This window comes from Equus przewalskii, chromosome 1, assembly GCF_037783145.1.
Source record: "Equus przewalskii isolate Varuska chromosome 1, EquPr2, whole genome shotgun sequence".
In the NCBI taxonomy this organism is placed as follows: Eukaryota; Metazoa; Chordata; class Mammalia; order Perissodactyla; family Equidae; genus Equus; species Equus przewalskii.
This window is the reverse complement of record NC_091831.1, coordinates 134,330,760-134,354,658: the sequence shown is the minus strand read 5'-3', so window position 1 is coordinate 134,354,658 and position 23,899 is coordinate 134,330,760. Positions and strand designations below refer to the sequence as shown.

At 36.0% G+C, this 23,899-nt stretch overlaps 1 protein-coding gene across 20 annotated transcripts in view; it reads left to right on the top strand.

Annotated features, from left to right (window-relative positions):
- The window catches only part of TCF12 (transcription factor 12), a 348,736-nt gene extending 325,496 nt beyond the window's left edge, over positions 1-23,240 (top strand). For 11 of the 20 annotated variants that reach the window (XM_070579180.1, XM_070579191.1, XM_070579153.1 and 8 more), the window contains 5 exons: positions 5,098-5,212; positions 6,125-6,287; positions 10,550-10,782; positions 17,808-17,961; positions 20,893-23,240. In XM_070579180.1, the coding sequence (XP_070435281.1) occupies positions 5,098-5,212; positions 6,125-6,287; positions 10,550-10,782; positions 17,808-17,950 (654 nt within the window). In that variant the 3' untranslated portion in view covers positions 17,951-17,961; positions 20,893-23,240. Of the gene's footprint in view, positions 1-5,097; positions 5,213-6,124; positions 6,288-10,549; positions 10,783-14,183; positions 14,566-17,807; positions 17,962-20,892 lie in introns of those variants that run through there. The other 9 variants (XM_070579213.1, XM_070579162.1, XM_070579223.1 and 6 more) reach the window with 4 other exon arrangements.
- The last annotated feature ends 659 nt before the right edge of the window (positions 23,241-23,899 follow it).

Below are 23,899 nucleotides of genomic sequence, written 5' to 3'. Positions count from 1 at the left end.
GATTTACAGCATAAATTAGTTTCCCAGTGCAGGAAACTGGGGTTAGCAAGTTTTTCCCTTTTTCTAGGAGCCTATAACTTTTTGCTTATTTTGCTTTAATGAGTAGTTTGGGATTTTTGAAGTAGTTGGAATATTTGAGGTGAGCCAGAATGCACTGGGAGTGGAAGAATAAGAGTTGATGGCAGGATAAAAGTGGTACAGAGAGCTCAGCTTCCAGCCTGCAATGCTCTCAAGAATACTTGTGGTGTAAAGTCCACGTGAACAGGTTAACCAAAATAGTGTCCTTGGCAAGGAAATAGCTTTGTTGCTGAGAACTTTTCTTTACATTGTTTTTAGTTATAACAAGATTGTGCCAGTGAGGTCATCTGCAGCCGATAGTATTGATTTGTAGGAGGAGATCCATCTTCTTGTCTTATAGATAAAATAATTGGTATTTTTTAATTGTTCCAGAAAAAGGATTTTTATATTTCGCACCAAAGAAATGACTACCACCTTCCAAAAGTACATGTTAATAGAAGTCAATATCAAAAGACTTAATTTTGATTATTGTTGCTTTTAACTGAACAGACTTGACTAACATCAAATTTTAGAATTAAATGAGGTTTCAACCACAGAAAGCTTTTAACATATTTTAACTATCTAATATACACAAACATTAAATTTCCTGAAAGATTTACTGTATTGGAAAAAGAAACTAGGAGATGGGTAATCTCCTACTTTTTTTATATAATTAGCATAGCCAGCCTGGCATAGTTTTAATATTTGCTCTTAATTTTTTAATAGAATTAACATTTTCATTTACTTAATGTCTTATTCCCTTTCAGTATTTTTGATGATTTCCCCGTATTTGTTTAATGCAAATATAAAACTTAAAACTTTTTATCAGGTACTCTTATTAGGATGTGATTGATGTATCATTTAAATTTTAAAACACAAAGTCAGAGTTTTTAGAACCATTGAAATGTCAGCCTTTGTCTTGAGTTTTGCTCCCATTTAGTTAGTGTAAGAATAAACTCTTGGAATAAACTGCTGACAGGAAAAAATATGGATACTAAGTGGAAAACTGAAAAAGAGTAGAATCGTTAATTTTGTTTGGGCATTACAAAGAGGTCTCAACAACATGAAACTATTGTACATCACATCTGTTTATGGCTGTAATATCTAAAATACAGAGGCCCAGCGAGATGGCTTCAGGATAGCACTTTTATCTTCAACAAAAAGTATTCAGTTATTCCTCAGACAGTGATTACGACTTCAAACCAAAATAAGTTAGATTAGAAATGTTTTTTATTAATGGAAGCTTGATGCAAATCTTAAAAAGTTACTTATTTATGATATAGGACAAAATTTCATCCATGAGGTCTTTTGATTTCTTTGTTACAAGTCCTGAAGAAATTTAATCCAGGTATTTCTCTTAATTTTTATTATTATTATTATTATTATTGGTATTGCTTGGGTTTTTTGTTGTTTAAGCTATGGTTAGAGATGTGTGGTATTCTTGTATAAGAGCAGAGTAAATAAGGTTAAATTGTAGAATTTAAAGCTACCTTATATAATGATTCAAAAATATAAATCATATCTGTTTTCCAAATCCTAAAGCAGAGAAACCATATTTTTCTTAGTTCTAAGAGACGTAAGTTATTAAAGACTAACAGGCAAATAGGGTAATATTTTATTCAAAATAAGTACTTTTGTCACTTATCAAAATAAATTTGGAATCATTTTAACCTTACATTTAGACATTATTTAATTTTATTAGTATAAGTTTGTATGCCATAGAAATTGTATGTCTAGGTTTTAACTGAATTGAAGGAGTTAATTTTTAACTGTATTTTTCTACTTCTAACCAATTTTTCCTCAATAGGCAATTTAAAATTTTTTTATTTTCATTAAGACTACATTATAGTGCTTTTTAAGGGTTTTGATACCATTTTTTAAATTCAGAATTGTTCAAAATGACTTTGTTTGAAAACCATACAGGTTATATATTTATGGTAATATCATTAAAAAGGACCCATAACAAATGGAATTCTACCAAGTTTCTAGATAAAACCCTTCTTCAGGTAAAACAACAAACTTACAGAACATAAAGATCCTTTAATCAATCTCTAGATTCATACTGATTAATTTAAATCATTAGTATTCAGTCAGTGCTACAAATTGAACAAATTATTAGACTAGAATTCAGAATCAGAGAGGAATTCATAGTGAGTACTTTTTAGTCTGTCCCTTAATTCACAAGCCCTCTTATTCACCAAGTAATTAGATTTAACATTTTTCCATTGTGGGTGCTAAAGCCATTGGCCAAATTAAATGAAAACAGGTCCCTTGTTGGCTGCTCCCACAAAAGTAAGGCCATAACAGATTGTGAAGATTCAGAAGGCAGGATAATGTCATTTAATGGGATGGGCCTTTTATTCTGAAATGGAGCTCTTAATAATCTAAATTTAGAGCATAGCAAGCCTAGGGGTTTGCCTTCCCCTGCTACTCCCCCAAAAGCAGCAGCCTGTCAGCTGTATGCTAACGAGATGAACAATTAAACAGGGTCCTATCTGGCTGGCCCCACAGGCTCTGAGCTCAGACAAAGAACTGTTTATACACCTGTTGTGTCTGTGGACAGAGCCATTCGAATGATTAGCTGCAGATTAAAGAGAAGATATGGGAGCCAGCGTGAGCAAGGGTTAAAGAGAACTATAAGAATTGTGAAAGTCAAATTCTCCAGAAAATATGAGGGCCATTTGCAAGGGGAATCAAGTTACAAAGAAGTTGTTCCTGCTAACTTCATTAACATGAAAAACTCTAGGCTTCAAGCTTTTTGCTAGTCTGAGGCCATTTTTAAAAGGTTTAATTTTTTTCTTTTGGAAGACAATGTAGGTTGGGGTGAGAAAGTACTTAGTTTGTAGTATTCCATAGAGACAAAAATATTTGCTGGCATTTATATCCCAAAACAAGTTGAGCAGCCTTTCTGAGTTTCCTTAAGGGTAAAGCAAAATCCTTAAGATTTATTGTTTAGATAATGATCCTTTGTCTGCCAAGCCTTTCATTAGAAAGGAAGTGATAGAACTTTTTTATTAGTTGAGATTCAGAAAATCAAAGATTTTATTAATGAAACAAAAAGAAGTAAGAATTCAGAAGATGCATAATCACTTATCATTTCAGTGAGTGAAAATTCAGTTTGTTCTTGTTCAATGGTATTGTCTTATGGAGCTATAAAATGAGTTTCACATATATGATATATAGTGAGTATACATAATGTTTAAAAGTTTAAATTTTAAAAGGCTATTTCCTTTTAAATTACTTGATACAATAGCTCAAAATACTAGGTAAGAGCAGAATTAGCATATATTACCAATGGTAAGTTTTAAGTCTACGTTATTATAAATACAAATACAGAAATCTTAGCTTTTACTTTATCCTGCAATGATTTCTTCAGCCAGTCAAGATTGTTCTAGTGATGTTTTATTTTAGAATAGGCCTAGGCTCCTAAGTCCCAAGAATTTGCAGCTATATGTTGTATTTATGCTATATCTATTTTTATAAAATGGGATTTTCGAACTCACCTTCTCTTGATGTCATTGAATAGTTCATAGCTAGCAAGAAAGCACCCTCTGTGTTAAAAACAAACATGACCAGGATGCCCTGGAGACAGGATATCATGAAACATTTTAAAAATAGTTTTCTCTCTCGAATATAATTTTCACAGTCTACTTCTTTGCTGATTGTTAGGTTTAGCTCTTTGGATGCCCTGTCGCGTTTTTGGGGTGAGGGAATCTAAAGGCTTAGGGAAGATTTCAGTGGTGAAAAGGGGATGGAAGTTTGCTGTAGTTTCTGTGGTCCCTTCCAAGCTTTAAGATTCTGTGATTCTAATACATGAAAAGGTTGTATGGCTTAGAAAAAGTATAGTCATTGCTTCATCATCCAAGGGAGTTAGTGATATAACTAATCCTCAGTGATGGCTAATCCTCAAATAATTTTTAAAAGTAGCTATGGAATACATTAAATGGGGTTTTTTAAACTACACTGGATAGAAGACAGACATTTCTTAAAAAGTGTGGTGGAGGACCTAAAACGTTCTAATCAAGTCCACCACCAAATGGCCTGCATTGTTTAAAACTTTGGTTTCTCTTGTTTAGCTCACAGAAAACCAAAGGATAAACTTGCATAGGGGTATTTATACCTCTTACGGTAAAATCTGTACAAAGTCATGAAGGATAAAAGCTATATTAATTACTCAAGAGGGACTCAAATCATGGCAGTTTACTGGGATTGAAGGATTTATTGAAAAACAGTGGTTCTCATTTATAACTCCAGGCAATAAACCTGTTTAATTAAAGCCTTAATCTTCTAGTTGACATGTCTGCTATTGTTCCAATAAAAAGCTTCATTTGTAACCAGTTTTTCTAAAAATACTGCAATAGCTAAAACATTTGGTGGTGTTTGCATGCCTTACTTTCCCATTTCAGATTAATTGTGACTTGTGTAAATTTGATTAAAGCTGAGAATAAACATATATATGGCATTTTTGTTGCCTGGCAATGCAAAACTTTTGTTTCAGGTTATTTTAATTTTCTGTTGCTTTTGCTGCTCTTTTAAAATTTTTGAGAGGAGGCAGTGAAAGGGAGAAAAAACAAGACGCTGTATATATGTATGTGAGGAAAGGGTATGCCAAAGTGTAGATAAATACGATTATTACTTGGAATGTAGCAATGTTTTATTAAATGCAAATTCATGCATACTTTAATATATTTAGGGTAGTATATGGAATAGGTTTTCAAATTGATTGATGTAGGATTATTAATAGATCCTATAATGTGTAGTGCCTTATGGCTTATAGAGTACTTTATTAGCTCATTTGCTTCTTACAACAAACCTCTGTGGGATATAAAATTTAAAAGTTCGAATTTTTTAAAATATTTTGATTCAGAAGCAGTAATACTATCAAGTCTTTTGAAATCCAAACAGCAGAAAAGTGGCATCCAAAAAAAGTTGCTAAGTTCAGATGAGTGACGTTGTTTTCTCTGTTAAACCCAGTAAAAGAATTTAAACAATTATTGCCCCTGAGCTATCTTAACTTTTTTTTTTTTTTTTTTACTTTAGGTTGGAACTCATCGAGAAGACTCTGTCAGTCTCAATGGCAATCATTCAGTCCTGTCTAGTACAGTCACTACGTCAAGCACAGACTTGAACCATAAAACACAAGAAAATTATAGAGGTAACTATATTGTTGACTTTCAGCAGTAATGCAGAGATATCATTTGGAACGCTATCACCTTTTTTATAGGCAGATTGACACCTGTGAATCAAAAGTCATCTTAGGTGGGAGAATTCCAAGCAGTAGTGCTACTGCCTGGTTATAGAGTTTAGATATTTAGGGTTCCAATTGGCCCATTTGGCTGGGCCAATTATAGATACTTATTGATAGATGGAACCATGTGCAAACTGTTGTTCAGCATTTGTTGATCATCTTTTTATCTGCTCCTGCTTCTGTCATGTCTTTCTTCCTTAATCAGTTCCCCTCATGACTCAGTCTTCATGGTCCTTAGAGGCAATGAGAAAGATTTCTGAGTATATTGAGAGCTCTGAATGATAGTAGCTGTTATTTGGAAGATTATAATTTAATTAGACAATTCTGATAAAAAGCAAACTGCAATCTATATTATAATAGAACTTATCAATAATTATAAATATATAGCTAATATTAAGACCACCAAAGTAAAGTTTTCCCAGTTGTATTTAACCATGACACCTATTTTGTTGTGTTAATCCAGGAAAATGTTAAAGCTTATTTCCTTTACCCTGACAATATCTTAGAAATCAGTTTCTAAAATGCATCAAGTTTCTCATACCTTGTTCAGTTGTTAAATACTGCCTTAAAGTGAGCATTAGACTGACCGTTCAAGGTCAGACTTGATGCTTTTAAATACAGATGCTTTAAAAGTCATTCTGTAAAGTTTGTGGACATGTTCTTTCCAACTCTAACTAATATATGTCCCTACATCTTCAGATTTCCATTATAGCCCTGTAACAACTAGGGTGTTCACCATCTAGAAAGCTTTTTCTGTCTTAGTTCTAATTCATAAATGAGTCTGGACATTTATTTTATGTTTCTTTGCCTCTTTGTTAGGTGGCTTGCAAGGTCAGTCTGGAACTGTTGTTCCAGCAGAAATCAAGACTGAAAATAAAGAGAAAGATGAAAACCTTCATGAACCTCCTTCATCAGATGACATGAAATCAGATGATGAATCCTCCCAAAAAGATATCAAGGTTTCATCTAGAGGCAGAACAAGGTATTTGTTAGCATCCAGGTATTAAATTTCACTCATTTACCATGGGTGAAAATACCTGGAAAATTGAGGGGTGTCATGCGTTTATTAAGTGTCAGCTATGTTCTTACTATGTCAGGACTTTTATGTATATTACCTCATTTAATCCTCACAGCATCCCTAAAAGGGAGGCATATGAAGCTGACTCCAAAATTATATTTTCCGTTATACAACACTGTTTTAGGATCTACATATAAAAAAGAATTACATCTTTCCCCTCAATGAGTCTGTAAGACAATTAGAGGGCAAAATAACTAAAATAAGTTAAATTGTGCAATAGAGACATTTAGATACATTCCATTAGTAAATATTTGAATATATTATTTTAAGGCTAAGTATATGGTAAGACTCTATTGTATGATTTAAACTAGGGCCAAATCAAGCCCACTGCCTATTTTTGTAAAGTTTTTTTGGAACACTGCCATGCCCCATTCATTTACATATTTTCTGTGGCTGCTTCTGCAATGCAGTGGCGGATTTGAGTAGTTGCAACAGAGACTGGATGGCCTACAAAGCTGAAAATATTTACTGTCTACTTTATGGAAGAAGTTTGCCAACTCCTGGTTTAAATAATAATTTGAGAGGAATATGGAAAAAGTAGTACTCTAGGTGGACTGATGTTGTTTGGAAAGAAGATTTTTCTAGAAACTGAACTTGACCTTTCCTTGATCTGTGGGTATTGATACATAGTACATTAGTTTCAAATGATTTCCAGATTCTTCCCTCAGATTTTTCTGCTAGTTCTACATTAAAATTTGATGATTTGGTGTATTTGTGGTACATTCTATTTCTTGGAGTTCATATCCATTTATCAATGATATGGATATATCACGTACAGATATTTATGTTTAAAACATTATTCCTTGTATTAAATTATGGTGCAAAGGAGATTACAGTGAGTATGATAGATATAACTAAAAGAACCAGCATGATCCTGTCATTCACATACTTAAAAAGGTGTCCTTTTGCCTTTGACATTCTAACTATTTTCAACACTTAAAACATTTTTCTTGGGGGCTGGGCTGTTGGTGTAGTGGTTAAGTTTGCATGCTCTGTCTGCTTTGGTGGCCTGGGGTTTGCAGGTTCAGATCCTGGTTGTGGATCTGCACACCACTCATCAAGCCATGCTGTGGTGGCATCCCACATACAAAATAGAGGAAAATTAGCACAGATGTTAGCTCAGAGACACTCTTCCTCAAGCAAAAAGAAGAAGATTGGCAACAAATGTTAGCTAAGGGCCAATCTTTCTTCCTCATTAAAAAAAAAAAAATCTCTTGGGGAAAAAATTCAATCTTAGGATCCTAATGCTATCGTTTTTGAATATGCATTGTACTCAGTTGTGCAGAAACATGAAGAAGTAAAAATTGGGTCAGGGAATCCAGAGACCATTCCTTTGAGACATCTTAATTCTTTCATAGTTTTCTTATTGAAATAGAATTTTAAGGGACATGATTTGCATATTTCCTCCTCGTTCATCTTCTCAACTTATAGGTCAGAGGTTGGCAGACATTCTGGGTAAAGGGCTGGATAGTAAATAGGTTTTGTGGGTCATATGGTCTCTTTTGCAACTACTGAACTCTGCCATTGTAGCATGAAAGCAGCTATAGACAATACACAAATGAATGCATGTGGCTCTTCCAGTAAAATTTTATTTACAAAAACAGGTAACCAGCTCATGGGCCATAATTTGCCGAACCTTGTTACAGGTCATCAAAAATCGAGAAGGCAGTATATAGTCATGCACTGCATAACAGCGTTTTCGTCAACAACAGTCTACATGTACAACCGTGGTCCTATAAGATTAGTACCGTATAGCCTAGGTGTGTAGTAGGCTGTACCATCTAGGTTTGTGTAAGTACACTCTATGATGTTTGCACAACCACAGAATCATCTAATGACGCATTTCTCAGATTGCATCCCTGTGATTAAGTGACACGTGACTGTAATAGATTAATAACAACATACTTAGTAATTAATAATAGCTAATAGGTTAATAACATGGCCTTTGGACAAAGTAAGGCTACCCTGGGTTTGAATTATGGCTCCATCACATCCTTGCCAAGTGACCTTGGGCAAAGCTCTCTGAGCTTTGGTTCCTTCTTTTCTAAAAAGGAACTTCCTGTTATAGTATTCTTGCAGGAATAAATTAAAAATGATGCATATAAAGCCCTTTGCACACCATCTCTTATGCAGTAAACACTCAAGAAAGGTGTACTATATAGTTACTGTTACGATGATGGTAGTTTTAGGAATGTGATGTAGGTTTGCTTCCATGGATCACTAGCCTGAGTTCTTGTCATTACTCAACCACTAATTAGCTGTGTGATCCCAGAGAGGTCACTGATTTCTCTGGATCCTGCTGCACAGATTTCTGAAACATTTTAGAAATGCAGGTGACTAGGACGCAACCCAGGCTCACTAAATCAGCATCTCTGGTAGTGGGACCTTTGAAAGCTGTATTTTTTTAAGTACTCCTGAAGATTCTGATGAGTGGCCACATTTGGAAACCTTTGGGGTAGATGATCTGGAAAGATTTCTTTGAAGTCAAAGAGCTAGTGATTCTCTATTATCAAAACAATACTTTTATATGATTCTTGAAAATTAGCTAGTAAGAATCTATGATGTATTTATCCTTAAGTATTCAAGGTATTAGAGAAGAAGTGAAAACATCTATTCTTTGTGTGCATTATTTCAAAGTTCTGAGAGGCTCTTCGCAGTAATTTATTTTTTAAATATAAATAGAATTTTCTAAAAGTTATTCCAAAACATCTCCCTCAAATGCTTTTTTCTGATTGCTTAGTCCATTTTCATCACAGAAATTTGGAAAATACAGAAAAGCACACACAAAAATCACAAGACACTCCACTACCCACAGTTAACCACTGTTTACTTTTCAAAGTATATCTCTTTTTCCATAAATAAAGTTTAAATTGGAATTAAACTGGATATAAGTTTTACAATTTCAACTTTTTTCGTTAACAATGTATTTTTAACATTTTCATCTATTTCTGAGTTTTCTGCAACATGTTTTTTTCTTTGTTGTTTTTGTTTTTAGACAGCTTTATCGAGGTTTAATTCACATGTAATAAAATACATGTGCATGTACAGCTTTTGTCCTTTGACAAATGTATAGGGTCATTTAACCACCACCACATTAATAATGTAGAATATTTCTACCACCCCAAAAAGTTTCCTCATGCCCCTTTGTAATCAGTACCTTTCCCCCATCCACTGGCAACTGTGGCTTTCCTTTCCAATTACCACAGTTTTGTCTTTTTAGAAGTTCATGTAGATAGAATCTTACAGTATGTAGTCTTTTGTGTCTTGGGTCTTTTGCTTAGCATAATCTGCAGCTTGATTTTTAAAAGCTACATGGTAGACCTTTGTCTGAGTATACTGTGATTTTTTTTTAACCTGTCTCCTGTTATTGGATCCAATTTGTTGCTAATGTAAATAATTCTGTGATAACTTTCTTTACATAAATTTCTATGTACATATCTAATTCTTAGGATGAATTTCTAAGTTGGAATTGCTGATCAAGAGGTAATGAACATGTTAAGGCTTTGGATTCATTTTGCCAATTTGTCCTTCAAAAGAAATTTGTTCCAGTTCATCCATGTTTTAAAATCATCACCACTGATGACGCTATTTCTCTCTGGAACAAATCATTTTCTAAGATGCTTCTCTCATTTTATGTCTTAAGCTTTTCTTCTTCCTTCTCACCAGGTGACTGCCAGAATATATTTAGGAGCACAAGTTAAGCAAATTATAATACTTCAGAGTACTAAGGCAGTGCTTCTCAATGTATGGATCTTATTAAAGTGCTGCTCCCAATTCAGTAGGTTTGCAGTAGAACCTGAGATTCTGTGTTTTTAACAAGCATGAGAGAAATGCCATGGATCACATTTTGAACAGCAAGGTGCTAGAATATTATGTAGTCATTCAGATTATGTTTATGCAGAGTTTCACTAGCACGGGGCAGTCTTTATGCTGTAATGTGCAATGAAAAATGCATTTATGTGTACGTCATATGATTTCAACTATGTAACTATATGTGTGTATTGAAGAAAGACTGGAAGGAACTACATGATATGTTGAGTGTAGCTATTACTACTGGTTGGTAAAATTTATAGGTAACTTTCATTTCCATCTTTATAATTTTGTGCAATAAGTATAGCTTACTTTATAGGGAATCTAATAGACGTTGTTGTTACTTTGTTTTCCAGCAGTACTAATGAAGATGAGGACTTGAACCCAGAACAGAAGATAGAAAGAGAGAAGGAACGGCGGATGGCTAACAATGCCAGAGAACGCTTGCGTGTGCGGGATATTAATGAGGCATTCAAAGAGCTTGGTCGAATGTGTCAGCTTCACTTAAAGAGTGAAAAACCCCAAACAAAACTCCTCATTCTTCATCAGGCCGTGGCAGTCATCCTTAGTCTAGAACAGCAAGTCAGAGGTAAGTAGGTTTAGCAGACATACTTAACTGTTCTGCCTCAGGTGGGCAGACATTGGTTGCCACTCGCTCTTCTGCTTGGGCAAGTTGTAAGTTCTCCTGGTTCTGCTGCTGCTGCATCCTCTGAATCGGGTTTTCTCTGTAGTTCTCTCACCTGTGTCTCACTATGTTGGTCACTATCTGTGGTCTCAGTGCTTCCCACAACCCAGTAGAAGGTAATCCTGTGAAACAATGTGGAGAACAGCCAGCCTCCGCCTGCTGCTCAGCATTTGTGCCACTTTGTTATTGTTGACTCTGCTCTTCCACACTGTTGAATTTACCTGCCTAGACCTGTTCTGCTCCCCGCTACTTGCTGTCTTCCCTACTCCTCTGTACTCAATTTCTTGCCTGCTTTACCCTGGGGCATGTACTAGGCCCTGCTAGTTAATAGGATGCCTGGTCATGGCCTCCCTTGCTTTGCCTCATATGAATGTCTTTATACCCATGTCAGTAAGGTGGCAGGGCTTCTTTGTTGGTCTCTGATCAGGAGTACCATGACCTGTTAGGCTAACATGCATTGGCATGCCTGTTTGTCCCTAAGGGCAAAAGTGTGGTTTATCTAGGCTCATCCACTGCTCACTCAGACAACTACCCCAACTGTTTTATTTTTCAAGAAGTTTGATAGAATCTTAAAGAAGCTTTGAAACTTCATTTGTGAACAAGAGTTTATTGCACAACTCTGTCCCAACCAAGTATGTGCTAGATCTGGTTTATCAGTTAATAAAAGCTTCCTCCCCTTAAGAGGTTCTGCCATTAAGCTTGCTTTTTTGCATATATCTGTGTGTTTTCTTATCCCAAGTTATGAATGCCTCATCCTAAAGCCTTTTTGCAGAGAATTTACAGATGTGGCCTTGGGTTCCAGACCCTGCTTCTAGCCTCTCTTCATTGAGAACAACTCTTTCGTATTTATTGAATATTTATATAAGATTTTATTTGAAGAAAGTTGGAAAAGAAAAAAGAATAGGAGTAGAGAGATGCTTGACAACTACAAGCATGGATCCTCAGCATTGATTGTAGAAAGAATACTCTTTCTAAGGAAACCAGAGTTAGAAAAACATACCATAGTAATTAATTCATCCATCCACTTCTCTCCAATATATTTAGTGAATAGAGTGATAGATTATTTTGTGCATAACCAACATACTACAAAAACCAGATAGTTGCTCCTGTTGTCTTAAGGCCCTTGAAATATCTGTAAAGTGTAAATGTTAATGAACCTGATCTTTAAGTAGTTATAGACTCCCTTGAGATGTTCATAAACATAGTCTGATTGTTGCCTGCTCATCTGTGGCAGGAGCAGTTGTTGCTTGAGCCTTCAGTATCTCCTGTCACTTTACCAAAGGCTTTTCCTCAGTTGTTCCTGACACCCTTTGTCTCACTCTGAAGGCAGCAAGGCACCTGTGTTCAGTGGTCCAGGTACATTCATCCTCCTCCTCTGCAGCCCGGATATTTTCTACTCTGACTCTACCCAGCCATTTATGTCAAAACTATTGCCTCTCTCTGGAGAGTCTTATTGTCTGGACAACAGTAGTGACAGAACTTACCCCTTGTATAGCACCTTCCCTCCCATGGTTTATTAGGGCTAGAATAGAGAATCATTTGTGTTTTTAAACAGATCTTTTTTAAGATCAGAGGCACCTACTCTCAGATCTAAGCCATCAAAATGAGAAATACCTCTGTGTTTGAAAAAAATTATAAACTCCACCATGCCTGGCTGGATCTTATGCATTCATTTGTAAGATTTGACTTTGTAGTGGTTCCATGCAAGCACCTAAAATAGAAAAGCTGAGTCTGAGAGAGAATCTACCATCCAGGCTCAACCAGCTGCCTACTAACTTTCTGGTCACTGTTATGGGTACTGACTTCTTCACACAATTCTGGGAAGCTCTATATAAGGAGCTATTGACTGATTAGAGTTTGAACAAAGCTTAACTACACTGAACTGTAATTTCATTAGGGACTCCTTTAATATTCATAAACGCCTACCTTCCTCCCATCCTCCCACCTTCAAAGCCCAGAGCCTTTATTTTACGGCTTAATATAAAAGCCTTGGGGTCCATGTAAGACCACTTCTTGAAAGGCGTTTTGATGGCTTTCTGTCAAATAGGGTTTAGAACACTTTATGCAGCCCACAGTGCCTGTACCTTGTCCATGGCAGCACTTTCAGAGTTTGGTATAGCCACTGTCCTTACCTGAACTTTATCTCTAGCAGTTTTGAGTTATTTTGGTAACCTGTTCACTTTTGAGAGCTTCTTTATCGCTGCAGGGGTCCTACCCATCAGTCGCTGGGCCCGCCAGTTTCTATGGAGACATACATTTTGTTTATATGACCTACTTTGGGCATCTTCTGGACTCTCTGGGCTCCCCTTCTGGTTTGGAGTGGTGTTCCAAGACTGTCTCTGGCTATCCACAGCCTGTCATCCCTAAATAAGCGGTAATAGCAGAAGGCAGCCAGACCTGGGTCTAGCAGTGCATCCTGGAGAAGAGAGGGAAGAGTGGCTTCCCTTCCAAGCCTAGATTTTGTCACAGCATTTTTTGTGCCTTGGTGCCCCACATATCAAATTCCATCTGATCCCTGCCATTGCCAGTTTAAGCCTTTCCATTATCATGTCTATAATTTTTTTACTACTACAGTCTACTAATTTTCAGATTTCACATATTACCTTCAAGTTTGTACTCTCAGCTTTACCAAAGATTAAATTAGTGGTCAAACACTTCCTGCTCAAATTCTTTCACAGGTCAGCTCCATCAGCTCTCTTCTCTTTCAGTGACAATCTAGGGACAATAGAAGTATGAGGATTTTAGTTTTCTGATCTTAGTGAGTTTGAAGATGAATGAGCCAGGACAGTGATTCCCAAATCTGGCTGGTCCCAGAATTACCTGAGGCTTTTCCTTCTCCCAAATTTCCAGACCCTACCCCCAGGAGATTTTAATTTAGTTGCTGTGAGATGGTCACACATGGTAGTCTTAGCGTATTCGTTGATAATACTCCTCTCCTTACTAAATCCCCACTGAAATGAATAAAATTGTTATTAACTCACAGGGACAGATGGGAGAGAAGACAATAGCAGATGAGAGAACAAAAAATGTTTGTAAGATGAAAAGTAAACAGAGTAGTGGTAACTGACTTAGAAAAAATTAAGTGGCACAGGGAGGAATACCAACAAGCAGCAGAACATTTTGCCCCACAGAGCCCCTCGGCCCTGAAAGGCTCTGCTCTTTGGTAGTACTAATTATTGGAGAAGGCAGAAGTCAGGCATGAGCTGAAAACAGGAAGATTGATTGAAGGTTTGCTATGGAGTTTGGATCCCTGAATCTCCTCTCTACTTTATATTGCTTTTGCCCTCTTTTCCCTTCCACTGTAGAAGACAGAAGGATTATTTTCTGCAAAAAATGAAATCAGAAAGCCTGCAAATCTGGAACATCAAGAAGAGCAGAGAATGGGTGAGGCCTGAAGTTGAACAGTGGAACCCTCAGCCCTGTGTCCTGCTTTGCTTCCCTGATGCAGGCAGCAAAGTATGTTAACCCTATCCTCAAGGAAATTGGAGAATTCTTTTCTAGAGAAACTAAATACTCGAGAGAAAAGACCTCCAGATTTAGGAATTCCTGAGTAATAATGTCCCATTTTTTTATTACCATAGAGTAAAACCCACCAGTTGATGTCTTACTTTTAAATGTAAGAGGATGACCAAAGATAAAAGAAAAGCCTCCATGAAAGAGAGATATTGAGATCAAACCAAACAAAAATAATTCAGAAGAAAACAGAAACATGCAAAAAGCAGAAGAAAACTTTTTTTAAAAACTAAGATTAATATTGTCTAATGAGAGAAAATTTGTGCATGAAAAAGAAACATTCAGAAAATACGATAGCAGAAAAAATTTAATAGAGAAGTTAACTGATAAAGCTGAGAAAAATCTCCTAGAAAGTAGAACACAAAGAGCTGGAAAATAGGAGAGAAGAACTAATAAAATTAGAGAGGATTAATCTAGAAGTCCAGCATTTGACCAATAGGATTTGTAGAATAAGAACAGAAGGGAGAAAGGGAGATTATCATAACCATAATACAGGAAATTTACCAGTACTGAAGAATTTGTGTCTCAAGATGGGTAGGATCTAATCTTGTCCTAAGAATAATGATTTTAAAAATGACCCCAAGCTAAAGTACATCATCTTGGAATTTTAGAGCATCAGGGTTAAAAAGAGTATCCTGAAGCTTCTAGAGCCAAAATTTAAATAGCTCATAGACAAAGGAACAAAAAGCAAAATATCATCAGAGTTAAGTACGAGCAGTACTAGACTCCAGGAGATAGTGGGGCTAGTGCCTTCAAAATTCTGAGGAAAAATCATTTTCAACCTAGAATAATATATCTAGCCAAACCATTAATCAAAAGGTAAAGTAGAATAAAGGTATTTCAGATATGCAAAAACTTTAAATTAATTTTACCTCCTTTATACACTTTCTCAGAAAGCATCTGGAACATATACTTTGGCCAAATAAGGACATAATCAACAAAGACAAAGGCATGGGATCCAGGAAACAGGATCTAACACAAGAGAGCAGCAAAAGGAAATCCCATGACTAGGGCTAGAAAGCAACCAGGCCACATTGAAAATAGAAAACTATTAGCTATAAAAGAAAAGTTTCCAGGGAAAGAAAATAGAATTAGTAGATGATATGGTGATGTGTTTGAGATTTTAGGAAGAAATATTGGTAGGCATTTGTTAGATGTATTGGATCATTTGGGAGGAAAAATTAGCATTACTAGCAAATGAAAAGCAAGGCAACTATCAACTAGAGGAAAAACAGTCATATGAGCAAGGAAACAATCAATGTAAAATTCTTGACTTGCAAGCATGTCCATATAGTTATACTATTTGTTATTAAAAGAAGTGACTATTGGCTTAGCCAAAAATTGTGCTATAAACATGTTGAGAAGGTGGTGTTATAAGAGTCCCATGTCTTCAGCTATATACCAGAAGTTAATAGTATTCACCTAATGGAAATGTGGGGAAGACAATCACTTCTCATGCCCTGCAGGTAATGTCTGACTTCTACTTACCTCTACATCAGGCCTTTCTGGCTTCTTAACAAGTTTGCCATGGGCTGCTCACACAGACCAGGAGGTATGAAACAACAGCTCTACCCTTTGCCTTTTTTGGATCAAAGCTCACTTCACATTTCCTAGAGCTTACTGTAGTATTCGTTTGATTCTTCCAGGCCTGAGTGTTCTTTGTTTTACTGTCTGTAGGAATCTGCAAGATCTTGCCTAACTTGAGCTCCTTTCCAGCTGTCTGATCATGCCTCCTAGATCCTGGTGGGATGCAGTCATAGTTAGCTAAGAGGACTGTTCCATTATAAGAGAAATGTGAGCCTGTTTCAACTGGAAAACTTTCAAATCTCACTTTCTTCTCCTTAGATTTTATGTATTAATTTATGCTCTCTTTTCATTCTCTCTGGTCATTATATGAGACTTTTGCTTACACAGTAAAGGGACATAACACCTAATGCAAGATAAACTTCTCCTATTAATCAGAGGTACACAATTACTTGTTAAAAAAGCAGCTCCTATTATTTTTACATAGTGATGTGCATGCCGATTTCTACTACTAGTTATACAGATAAATTAAGAGTGTACCCTTCTTCCTTCATTGAGCCTCCTCATAGTTATATAGTCTTCATGTCTTTTCCTAAACATAGGGGCTTAGAAAGTAAGAACTCTAAATGAAATCTTATCATTATGCATGAGTGGTAATTCAATAGAGTCAGCTGAGTTACCATAATAAAGTCTTTTGTCTACTTTTTTTAAATTCAGAAGTGAACTATAAATGTGTCTTGAAATATGCACATTCAAGTACATTTTTACTTTGCTTAAAAGAGGAAATACATAAAAAAGAAAGAAGAACTCTGCCATGTTGCATTCAGCGGGGCCCTCATTTCAAGAAAATCGAACAAAAAAATCACAACTTCTACAAAATATAGTTTTCGTTACAGACTAATTTTAAGTGATCCCTTTATATTATATTCATTAGGACATTTTTAATCAGTTTATAAAAATATATGTGACATCTTTTAACTTATACTGTATGTTATAATCAGAAACAAAAGACTACACCAGGAGCTCTCATGGCTTGGATATCTTGTGCTTAAAACTCATTTGAAGAAAATATAAAGAACAGTTGTTCCTAAGTGGATTTTGATCCAGTGGGTCTTCAATCCAGTGGATTTTCTTTCCCTTTATTTCATATGGTAATACTCCGTACTTTTACCTCTTTTGAAAATACCTGTGTTGAAAGTTCCATCTTGGTCATCTTTGCTATCATATATACAAAGCAGTAGAGACGGTTTTTGTCACCCTCATAATCACACCTCCAGTGGTAGAAAGGACAATTCAGTCATTTGGTTCTACATATACATCAAAGTAGAAAAGCAGGATATGCATCAGCTCCTCTGTCTCTTGAGGAGTTGGCACATTTCCTAAAGAGGAATGGCTGAGGGTGTTTTTTATTTTATCTTTTCTGAACTGATAAAATTCTAGATAAAGCACAGCTGTCTCTCTCCATGTACATAGAGAATGCAGCATCTGTGTCAGTTCAATATACCATATCGTAGCAGGACACAGAGGAGACTTAGTAGACTAATAACAGCACTTGCCAAAGTGTTTGAGTGAACAGTTAAAGAACTGCTTTTAGACGTTGATGTAAATCACGTCAAACCATAGAAGACCTAAATCATAAACAGAAAAAGAAGAAAACACAAAGTGGTCAGTAAGGAGCAGAAGTCTAGAGGCTCATTTCATTGCTGAGGTTTTATGTGAGTGTATCATTGTTGCCTCTCTCTGATGTTATTCAATATGAAAATGAAATTACATAGAGATTGGTAATTCCCACAGAAAGAAAAAAATGACAGGAGTTTATTTAGTTTAAGACCTGAGAGTCCCTGATTCATAATTTATACCTATAATGATAAAATTATTTTCGCCTGTTTCAGAGAGGAACCTTAACCCCAAAGCAGCCTGCCTTAAGAGAAGGGAAGAAGAAAAAGTTTCTGCCGTATCGGCAGAGCCACCAACCACACTGCCAGGAACCCATCCTGGGCTTAGTGAAACTACCAACCCTATGGGTCATATGTAAACATCAGCCAGGTAAGTATGGGTATGAAAAGAAAATACAAGGAAATCACCTGATTCATCTTAAACTGAGTTGGAACTTTTGAACAGAATTCTCTGGTGGCACTGATCTTGGTAAAGGTCACATGTAATTTGGAATCCAACAGTTAGCCTTTTTGTTGTATAATTATACTTAGAGAGCCAATGTCATTTTCTACCAAATGACTCTCTTCAAAGTGTGTTAGTATCCTGTGATTTACAAAGAATTTTGGGTTCTCCTGTTTGGGTCATCATGTATACTCTCACATGAATAGCACTCTCATCCAAGAAGAAAATAGTGCAGTGACTCATCCATCAAAAAATACTTTTGCTGCCACTCATAATCCTCATTCCTCTAGTCAGAAATACTTTGTCATCAACCAGCTTTCTGTTAACCATCTTTCTCTTCTTTGTCATGAAATCTTTATACACAAAAGAGTTATTGCTTGCTTCCATTTGAATCAGTAATGCGGGTTTATAATATGCATCTTCCTTCCCCTGTAAGTGTATCAGTTAGACCTTCTGGAATCTGGTAATGAATGTAAAGATGTTATATATGATAGAGCCAGAATGCCCTTCTCCCTGGAATTTTACTTGTTGAAAGACTGTTCTTTTTATCTTCTACTTCATAGACTAAACATAATCCACTTCCTTGTGAATTTTTTTTTTTAGCAAAATGACAAAAGTAATATGAGGTTGTTGCCCAGGTAGTTAGATCATCTGTTTCTTAACTATATACGTTCACATTATCTATAATCTAAGTTGTAAAGTTATTATTTAGGTGGCATAAATTAACACAGACTGTAATTAAATAATTTTGGGCAGTAACAAAATATAGCTAGCAGCATGGTTTAGGAAGAGAACTGGTAATTTCATTTTTATAATCTGCCTTCAGCAGTGTGTAGTTCTTTGAGCAGTTTCATCAGCAGATTAAAAGCAGCAAGTAAAGGTGAATGGATGGGAGATGTGGAGCAGGAAAAAAGTATCAAGTGCAAATTTCATTTGGTCAGCTTTGTGGCTGTCTCATTTTGAGCCAAAAGTCTGCAATTCAATAGATTATTTTGTAAACTGCAAACATTAGTCAATAACTCACCTTTTCCTGAAGAATTTGGTTTCTGCTACCTCTCTATCCTTCTTAGGATCAAACTAGACCAAAACTGAAGATTTCATCTGGGGACAAAAGGAGGAAGGGTTGATGTAATTATGTGAGCGTCAGTTGTAATTGTAACATTAGCACACTGCGGAAAACTCTAAACCACCTCTCCCACAGAAAACACCCAGCAGCCTAACAGATTATTGATGTCAAAGAAACTTTGGGCAGGAGCTAGTTAATTACAGAGCCTCTAAAACCCAAGCCACTGTTTCATATTCTGTGGAAAATATAGAATATCATGGAAAAATAAATATTTTTGTTCAAAGATAAACTTTGAAGTTTTAAAGTAAAAACATACCACTGTTTCTCAATGCAAAAGTGACTTTCTAAATTGGCAGATCATTTCAAAGAAGGTGATGAGAGGTAACCTCTTACGCTCAGGTCTCAGGTAACTGCTGGGCTGTGGAAGGAGCATTTTACATTCAGCTGTCATGTTTATCTCAGAGCCTGTGTCTTATTTTTCTTCTCTCTCTAGTTTGTTGTACCCTTTTCCTCTTATTCTCTTCCCAGTCTCTCCTCTGGTTCTTTCTCCTTCAGCTCTCTCTCTCTCTACCTCCTATCTCTCTTCTCTCCTCTTAAACTTCCTGTTCTTTTACTGCTTCTGTATCTCATACTGCTTTCATATCTCTACCCTTATCTCTATAGTGAGAAAATTCCCCCACTTGGGTTAAAATTAAACTTTGAGCATTCTCGCCTATCAAAAAGAGATCAAGAATCCTTTAAAAAAAAAAAAAGGCTACAAGGTTGTAAGCAATGTTGTAAATGCATTTTGTTTCATAAAATTTCATAGGCTGTTTATCATCTTAAAATATGTCCTAAAAGTTGCTAATTCCATAAAGGTAGTGATCTGGTTTCACCTGAAACCTTCAGTTCTTTGTAGAACTGGATAGTAGGTGAAAACCAGCAGGAGACTGGGCAGCAGGAGAAATTACCTGCTAGAATTAAAATAGCTGGTAAATGAGCACAGAATGACTAACTATAAAAGCACAAGAATTTACCACGATGTAATGTGAGGCCAAGTAACTCTGAATATGGATTATCCATCCCTAAGAGCATTACTCTACTATAAAGCAATACTGTGGTTATAGTTTAGTAAGGAAGTGAAAGGTATGAGTCTTCCTAAAACTATTTCCATCAAAAATGGTTAAATAGAAAATTTCAGAGTTATTACTATATATATGATGTTGAGAATATAAATATGTATAAAATTTGTACTAATAGAGTAAAATTTTCTTAATAAATTCATTGAAAAATCATTTATTGAAGATCTATTATGGACCAGGAACTAGGACCAATATGAAAATGAATACAAAATGGTCCCTGCCTTCAGAAACTGTCAGTTTAGAGAAGATGGATGTAAACTATTAAGCAGTGTGGTGGACTGGACGTAGCAGTAAATGTGTCCTTTAACATTGTCTCTCCACTGAGAAATGGATGAATAGAACCCCAGAGCTCAGGTATTGCCAACTTGAATGTTGCCAAAATTAAGGTTTGCATAATTGACACAGCTCTTATATATCTTATATCTCCTGATTCTATAATCACATGATCTCCTTTAAAAATCTTACTACATACATCAAGAAAACCATTTCAGTTACTCCTTAAAAGAAAAAAGCTCATTAATAAGTTATTTAGCAGACTGCTAGTTTCGTGTGAGCGTGGGTATAAATGAGGAATGCCAGCTTGTTCTGTTTGGGGGTGGGGAGGGCAAGTGTTTCTTTTAACAATGATGTCCTAATTGGTTCTCTTCTCTCCCTTGACTCTCTCTGCCACAGTTCCAGAGTTATCAGTAGGCTAGATAGAAGGTGACCTCTCCTCATAAGGACTTGGACAACTCAGATTATCTGAAGACACAGACCCGATAGGAGGGAGAAGAAAAAACAAAACACTTGAAGCAAGAAACTCAAATGTAATCCTATGATCAAAGCAGCTGGTCAACACTTCCATCAGAAGTGAAGATAGGAAGCTCGTCAGATAGAACATCAGCCCGTGAGATGTTTGCAACATATCACTGTGTTGCAAGCAGTGTGACGCTTCTGCACAATCAGAGACTGACTCGATCTCTCCACTCACCGTGGAAGTTGCCTTGTGCCTAAACTGAATTGACAAATGCATTGTAACTACAAATTTTATTTATTGTTATGGAACTGTAAGGTCTACATATAAAGGGAAAAAGTTAATGTGGAAAGCTGATCTACACTCAGCTGATGCCAGCTTTCGTTAAAGCTGTTCACGTGCAGAGAACAAAGCAGTGACAACCATTGGCCCTTAGCATTCCCAGCATACCTATTAGTGTCTTAAAAAGGAAGGGAAAAGTCTTTTGTTGCCCTGTCCTGTCCTTTTGCCATATGAATAGTGTTTTCCATGAAATAGGAAAATATTACTTGGTATAGCATTTCTCTACTCTCATTTTTTCATTCATTTTTATTTTTCTCTCTGTGGGTGTTATATTGGGTCTCTGAATCTGAATAGTTTATGGTCACAGTCCAGAATCCTCCATGTAGCCGTATGTGCTTTGCATATTTACCTTACAAAGATAAGCAGAGACCATCTGTGACCATAGCCTAGTTAAGATTTTGAAAGGGGAAATTTTGTCCCCTAGATTTTCCCCAAAATAAACATTGCTTTATTTCTAATAATAACCAAGACTTTTCAAGCTTCTAGGTTTCATAGTAAAGCTTGTAATAGCCAGAAATGTAAATTACAAGGGAAGAATCTACTTTTTAGAAATTGCTTTGTTTTCCAAGCAGTAAGTACTACATATAGTGCTTATAAAGTGTTAGCTATAAGTAAGCACAAGATGGATTTAAAATACAAAGATTTTCAGGCTGTGATTATGGTGAACATAACAAAATCCAGTAGTCACCAAGGCAGGTAGTGTGAAAAATGAACACACCACTCTGAGGCTAATTACGTAATGGAATACAAGAGCAATGGTCACCCGTGTTTCCTTGTCCTAGCCTTTATTTCTCTGTCATTTGGATGGCTGGTCAGTGGGGAGGAATTCAGTGGGTGATTAGATCAACTGCAAACCATCTGCCCCTGTCCCAAGAAGATGAGCCAGATTAGCATTAAACCAGTACTTGTCAGTCCATCTGAATACTGTGCATTAAGGCACCCTTCTGTCTCTAATCCTTAAGAGTTGTTTTTTAAGACGTAATAATCGCTTTGAACTTCCATGAAATCTGTCTTCCACCACAACAACCCTGGGAGAGAAGAACATGCTAAACAAGGTTGTCTTGGCTTAATAATTCCTTATAGCCAATATCAACAATGGCAATCAGCACACAGAAGAAAGGACCCAAATCACTATGTAACTTAAGATTTCTGTTAATTTGAAAGAACAAAAACAAGACAGAACTTCAGATCCTCCAATCAGGATGATTCCTAACAAATCAGTCTTTTGTGAACTTAGTGGAGTTTTTGGTTACTTTAATTTGCATATACTCTCCAATTACATCAGACTCTCTCTGTGGCCTTGTTCTTCATTTCAGTGTTAATCAGCTAAACAGAAGTTGTTGCTTATGATGTGTGAGTGAACATATGCCACTGCCTGGCCTTTTTTCTTCAGAGCTTGTTGTCTTTTTCGCTATATTAGACTTTGCAGTATGCCCAGAAGCTTTCCTTCATAAAATAGAAAGAAAAAAACATTTGGCTTATTTTTCACTGTAGCTAGTCTTTTATACAATAATCTTGTAAGAAAATTTCTTGAATTCTAAATATTACTCTTTCTAGATTTTTGAAATCGAAAAGTTTTCAGTAAAAAGTTTCTTACTTTATTTTATTATATTAGGTAGTAAAAATGTAGGGTTATTTACCATAACCTGTTCATTAATATCAGAAATTTACAATAGCATTTTAAGACCATAGTAGGATTCTAGCATACCATGTAGTACCTATGGAGTATTGTAAGAGCTAATTGTCCGAGATGAATTGCTTCTCATCTTGTTCTCCAGTTTCCATTGTTGGTTTATTGCAGATTTGTATCCTGTGTCAAATTCAAGGTATTATTGATAAACCTTTTCAACCAGCAGCAAGAAGTTCAAAATTTTTGTCACTGTAACAGAGAACACAATATGTATATAACATTTATGTAGCAATAAATGTGCCATCTTTTTTTTAACATAGTAAACTAGTGAGTTTTTTACATTCCTCTCTCAAAGAATAATGCATTTTGTTTTCCTTCCTGCATCTCATTCCTCCAAGAAATGCCCACACTGCTTTTCTTTTTTCCCTCCAGCTTTACTGAGATATAAGTGACATATAACATTAAGTTGTACGATGTAATGATTTGATACATGTATATATTGCAAAATGATTACCACAGTAAGGTTAGTTAACATATCCATCACCTCACATAGTTGCTTTTTTGTGTGTGTGGTGAGAATTTTTAAGGCCTATGCTGCTTTTCACTATCTGCATTGTCAACAATTTCCCATTATCTGGGAAACTCGTCAGGACAGAACCAGGCTTGGAGAACCAAGTTGACGGTCTACTCCACAGCTTCTCTGGGGTGTGCATTTCTCCTCTTGCCCTCTCTGCTGACAGTGGCCTTTTCCTGAAGGTTGACCAAACAGCAATTAGTAGGTAAAGTGTACTCATTTGTAGATCTAGAGAAAAACGAAGACGACGGAAAAAGACTCAAATGAGGCTTTTCAGGTTAACATTCTTCAAAGCACTTTCACATGTTTTGTGTCCCTTTTCTCACTAAAAGCCTTTGTCATAATTAGGGAATGATATTATTTACTGTTTTCAGATAAAAGGTTCTGCTTTCATCCCAGT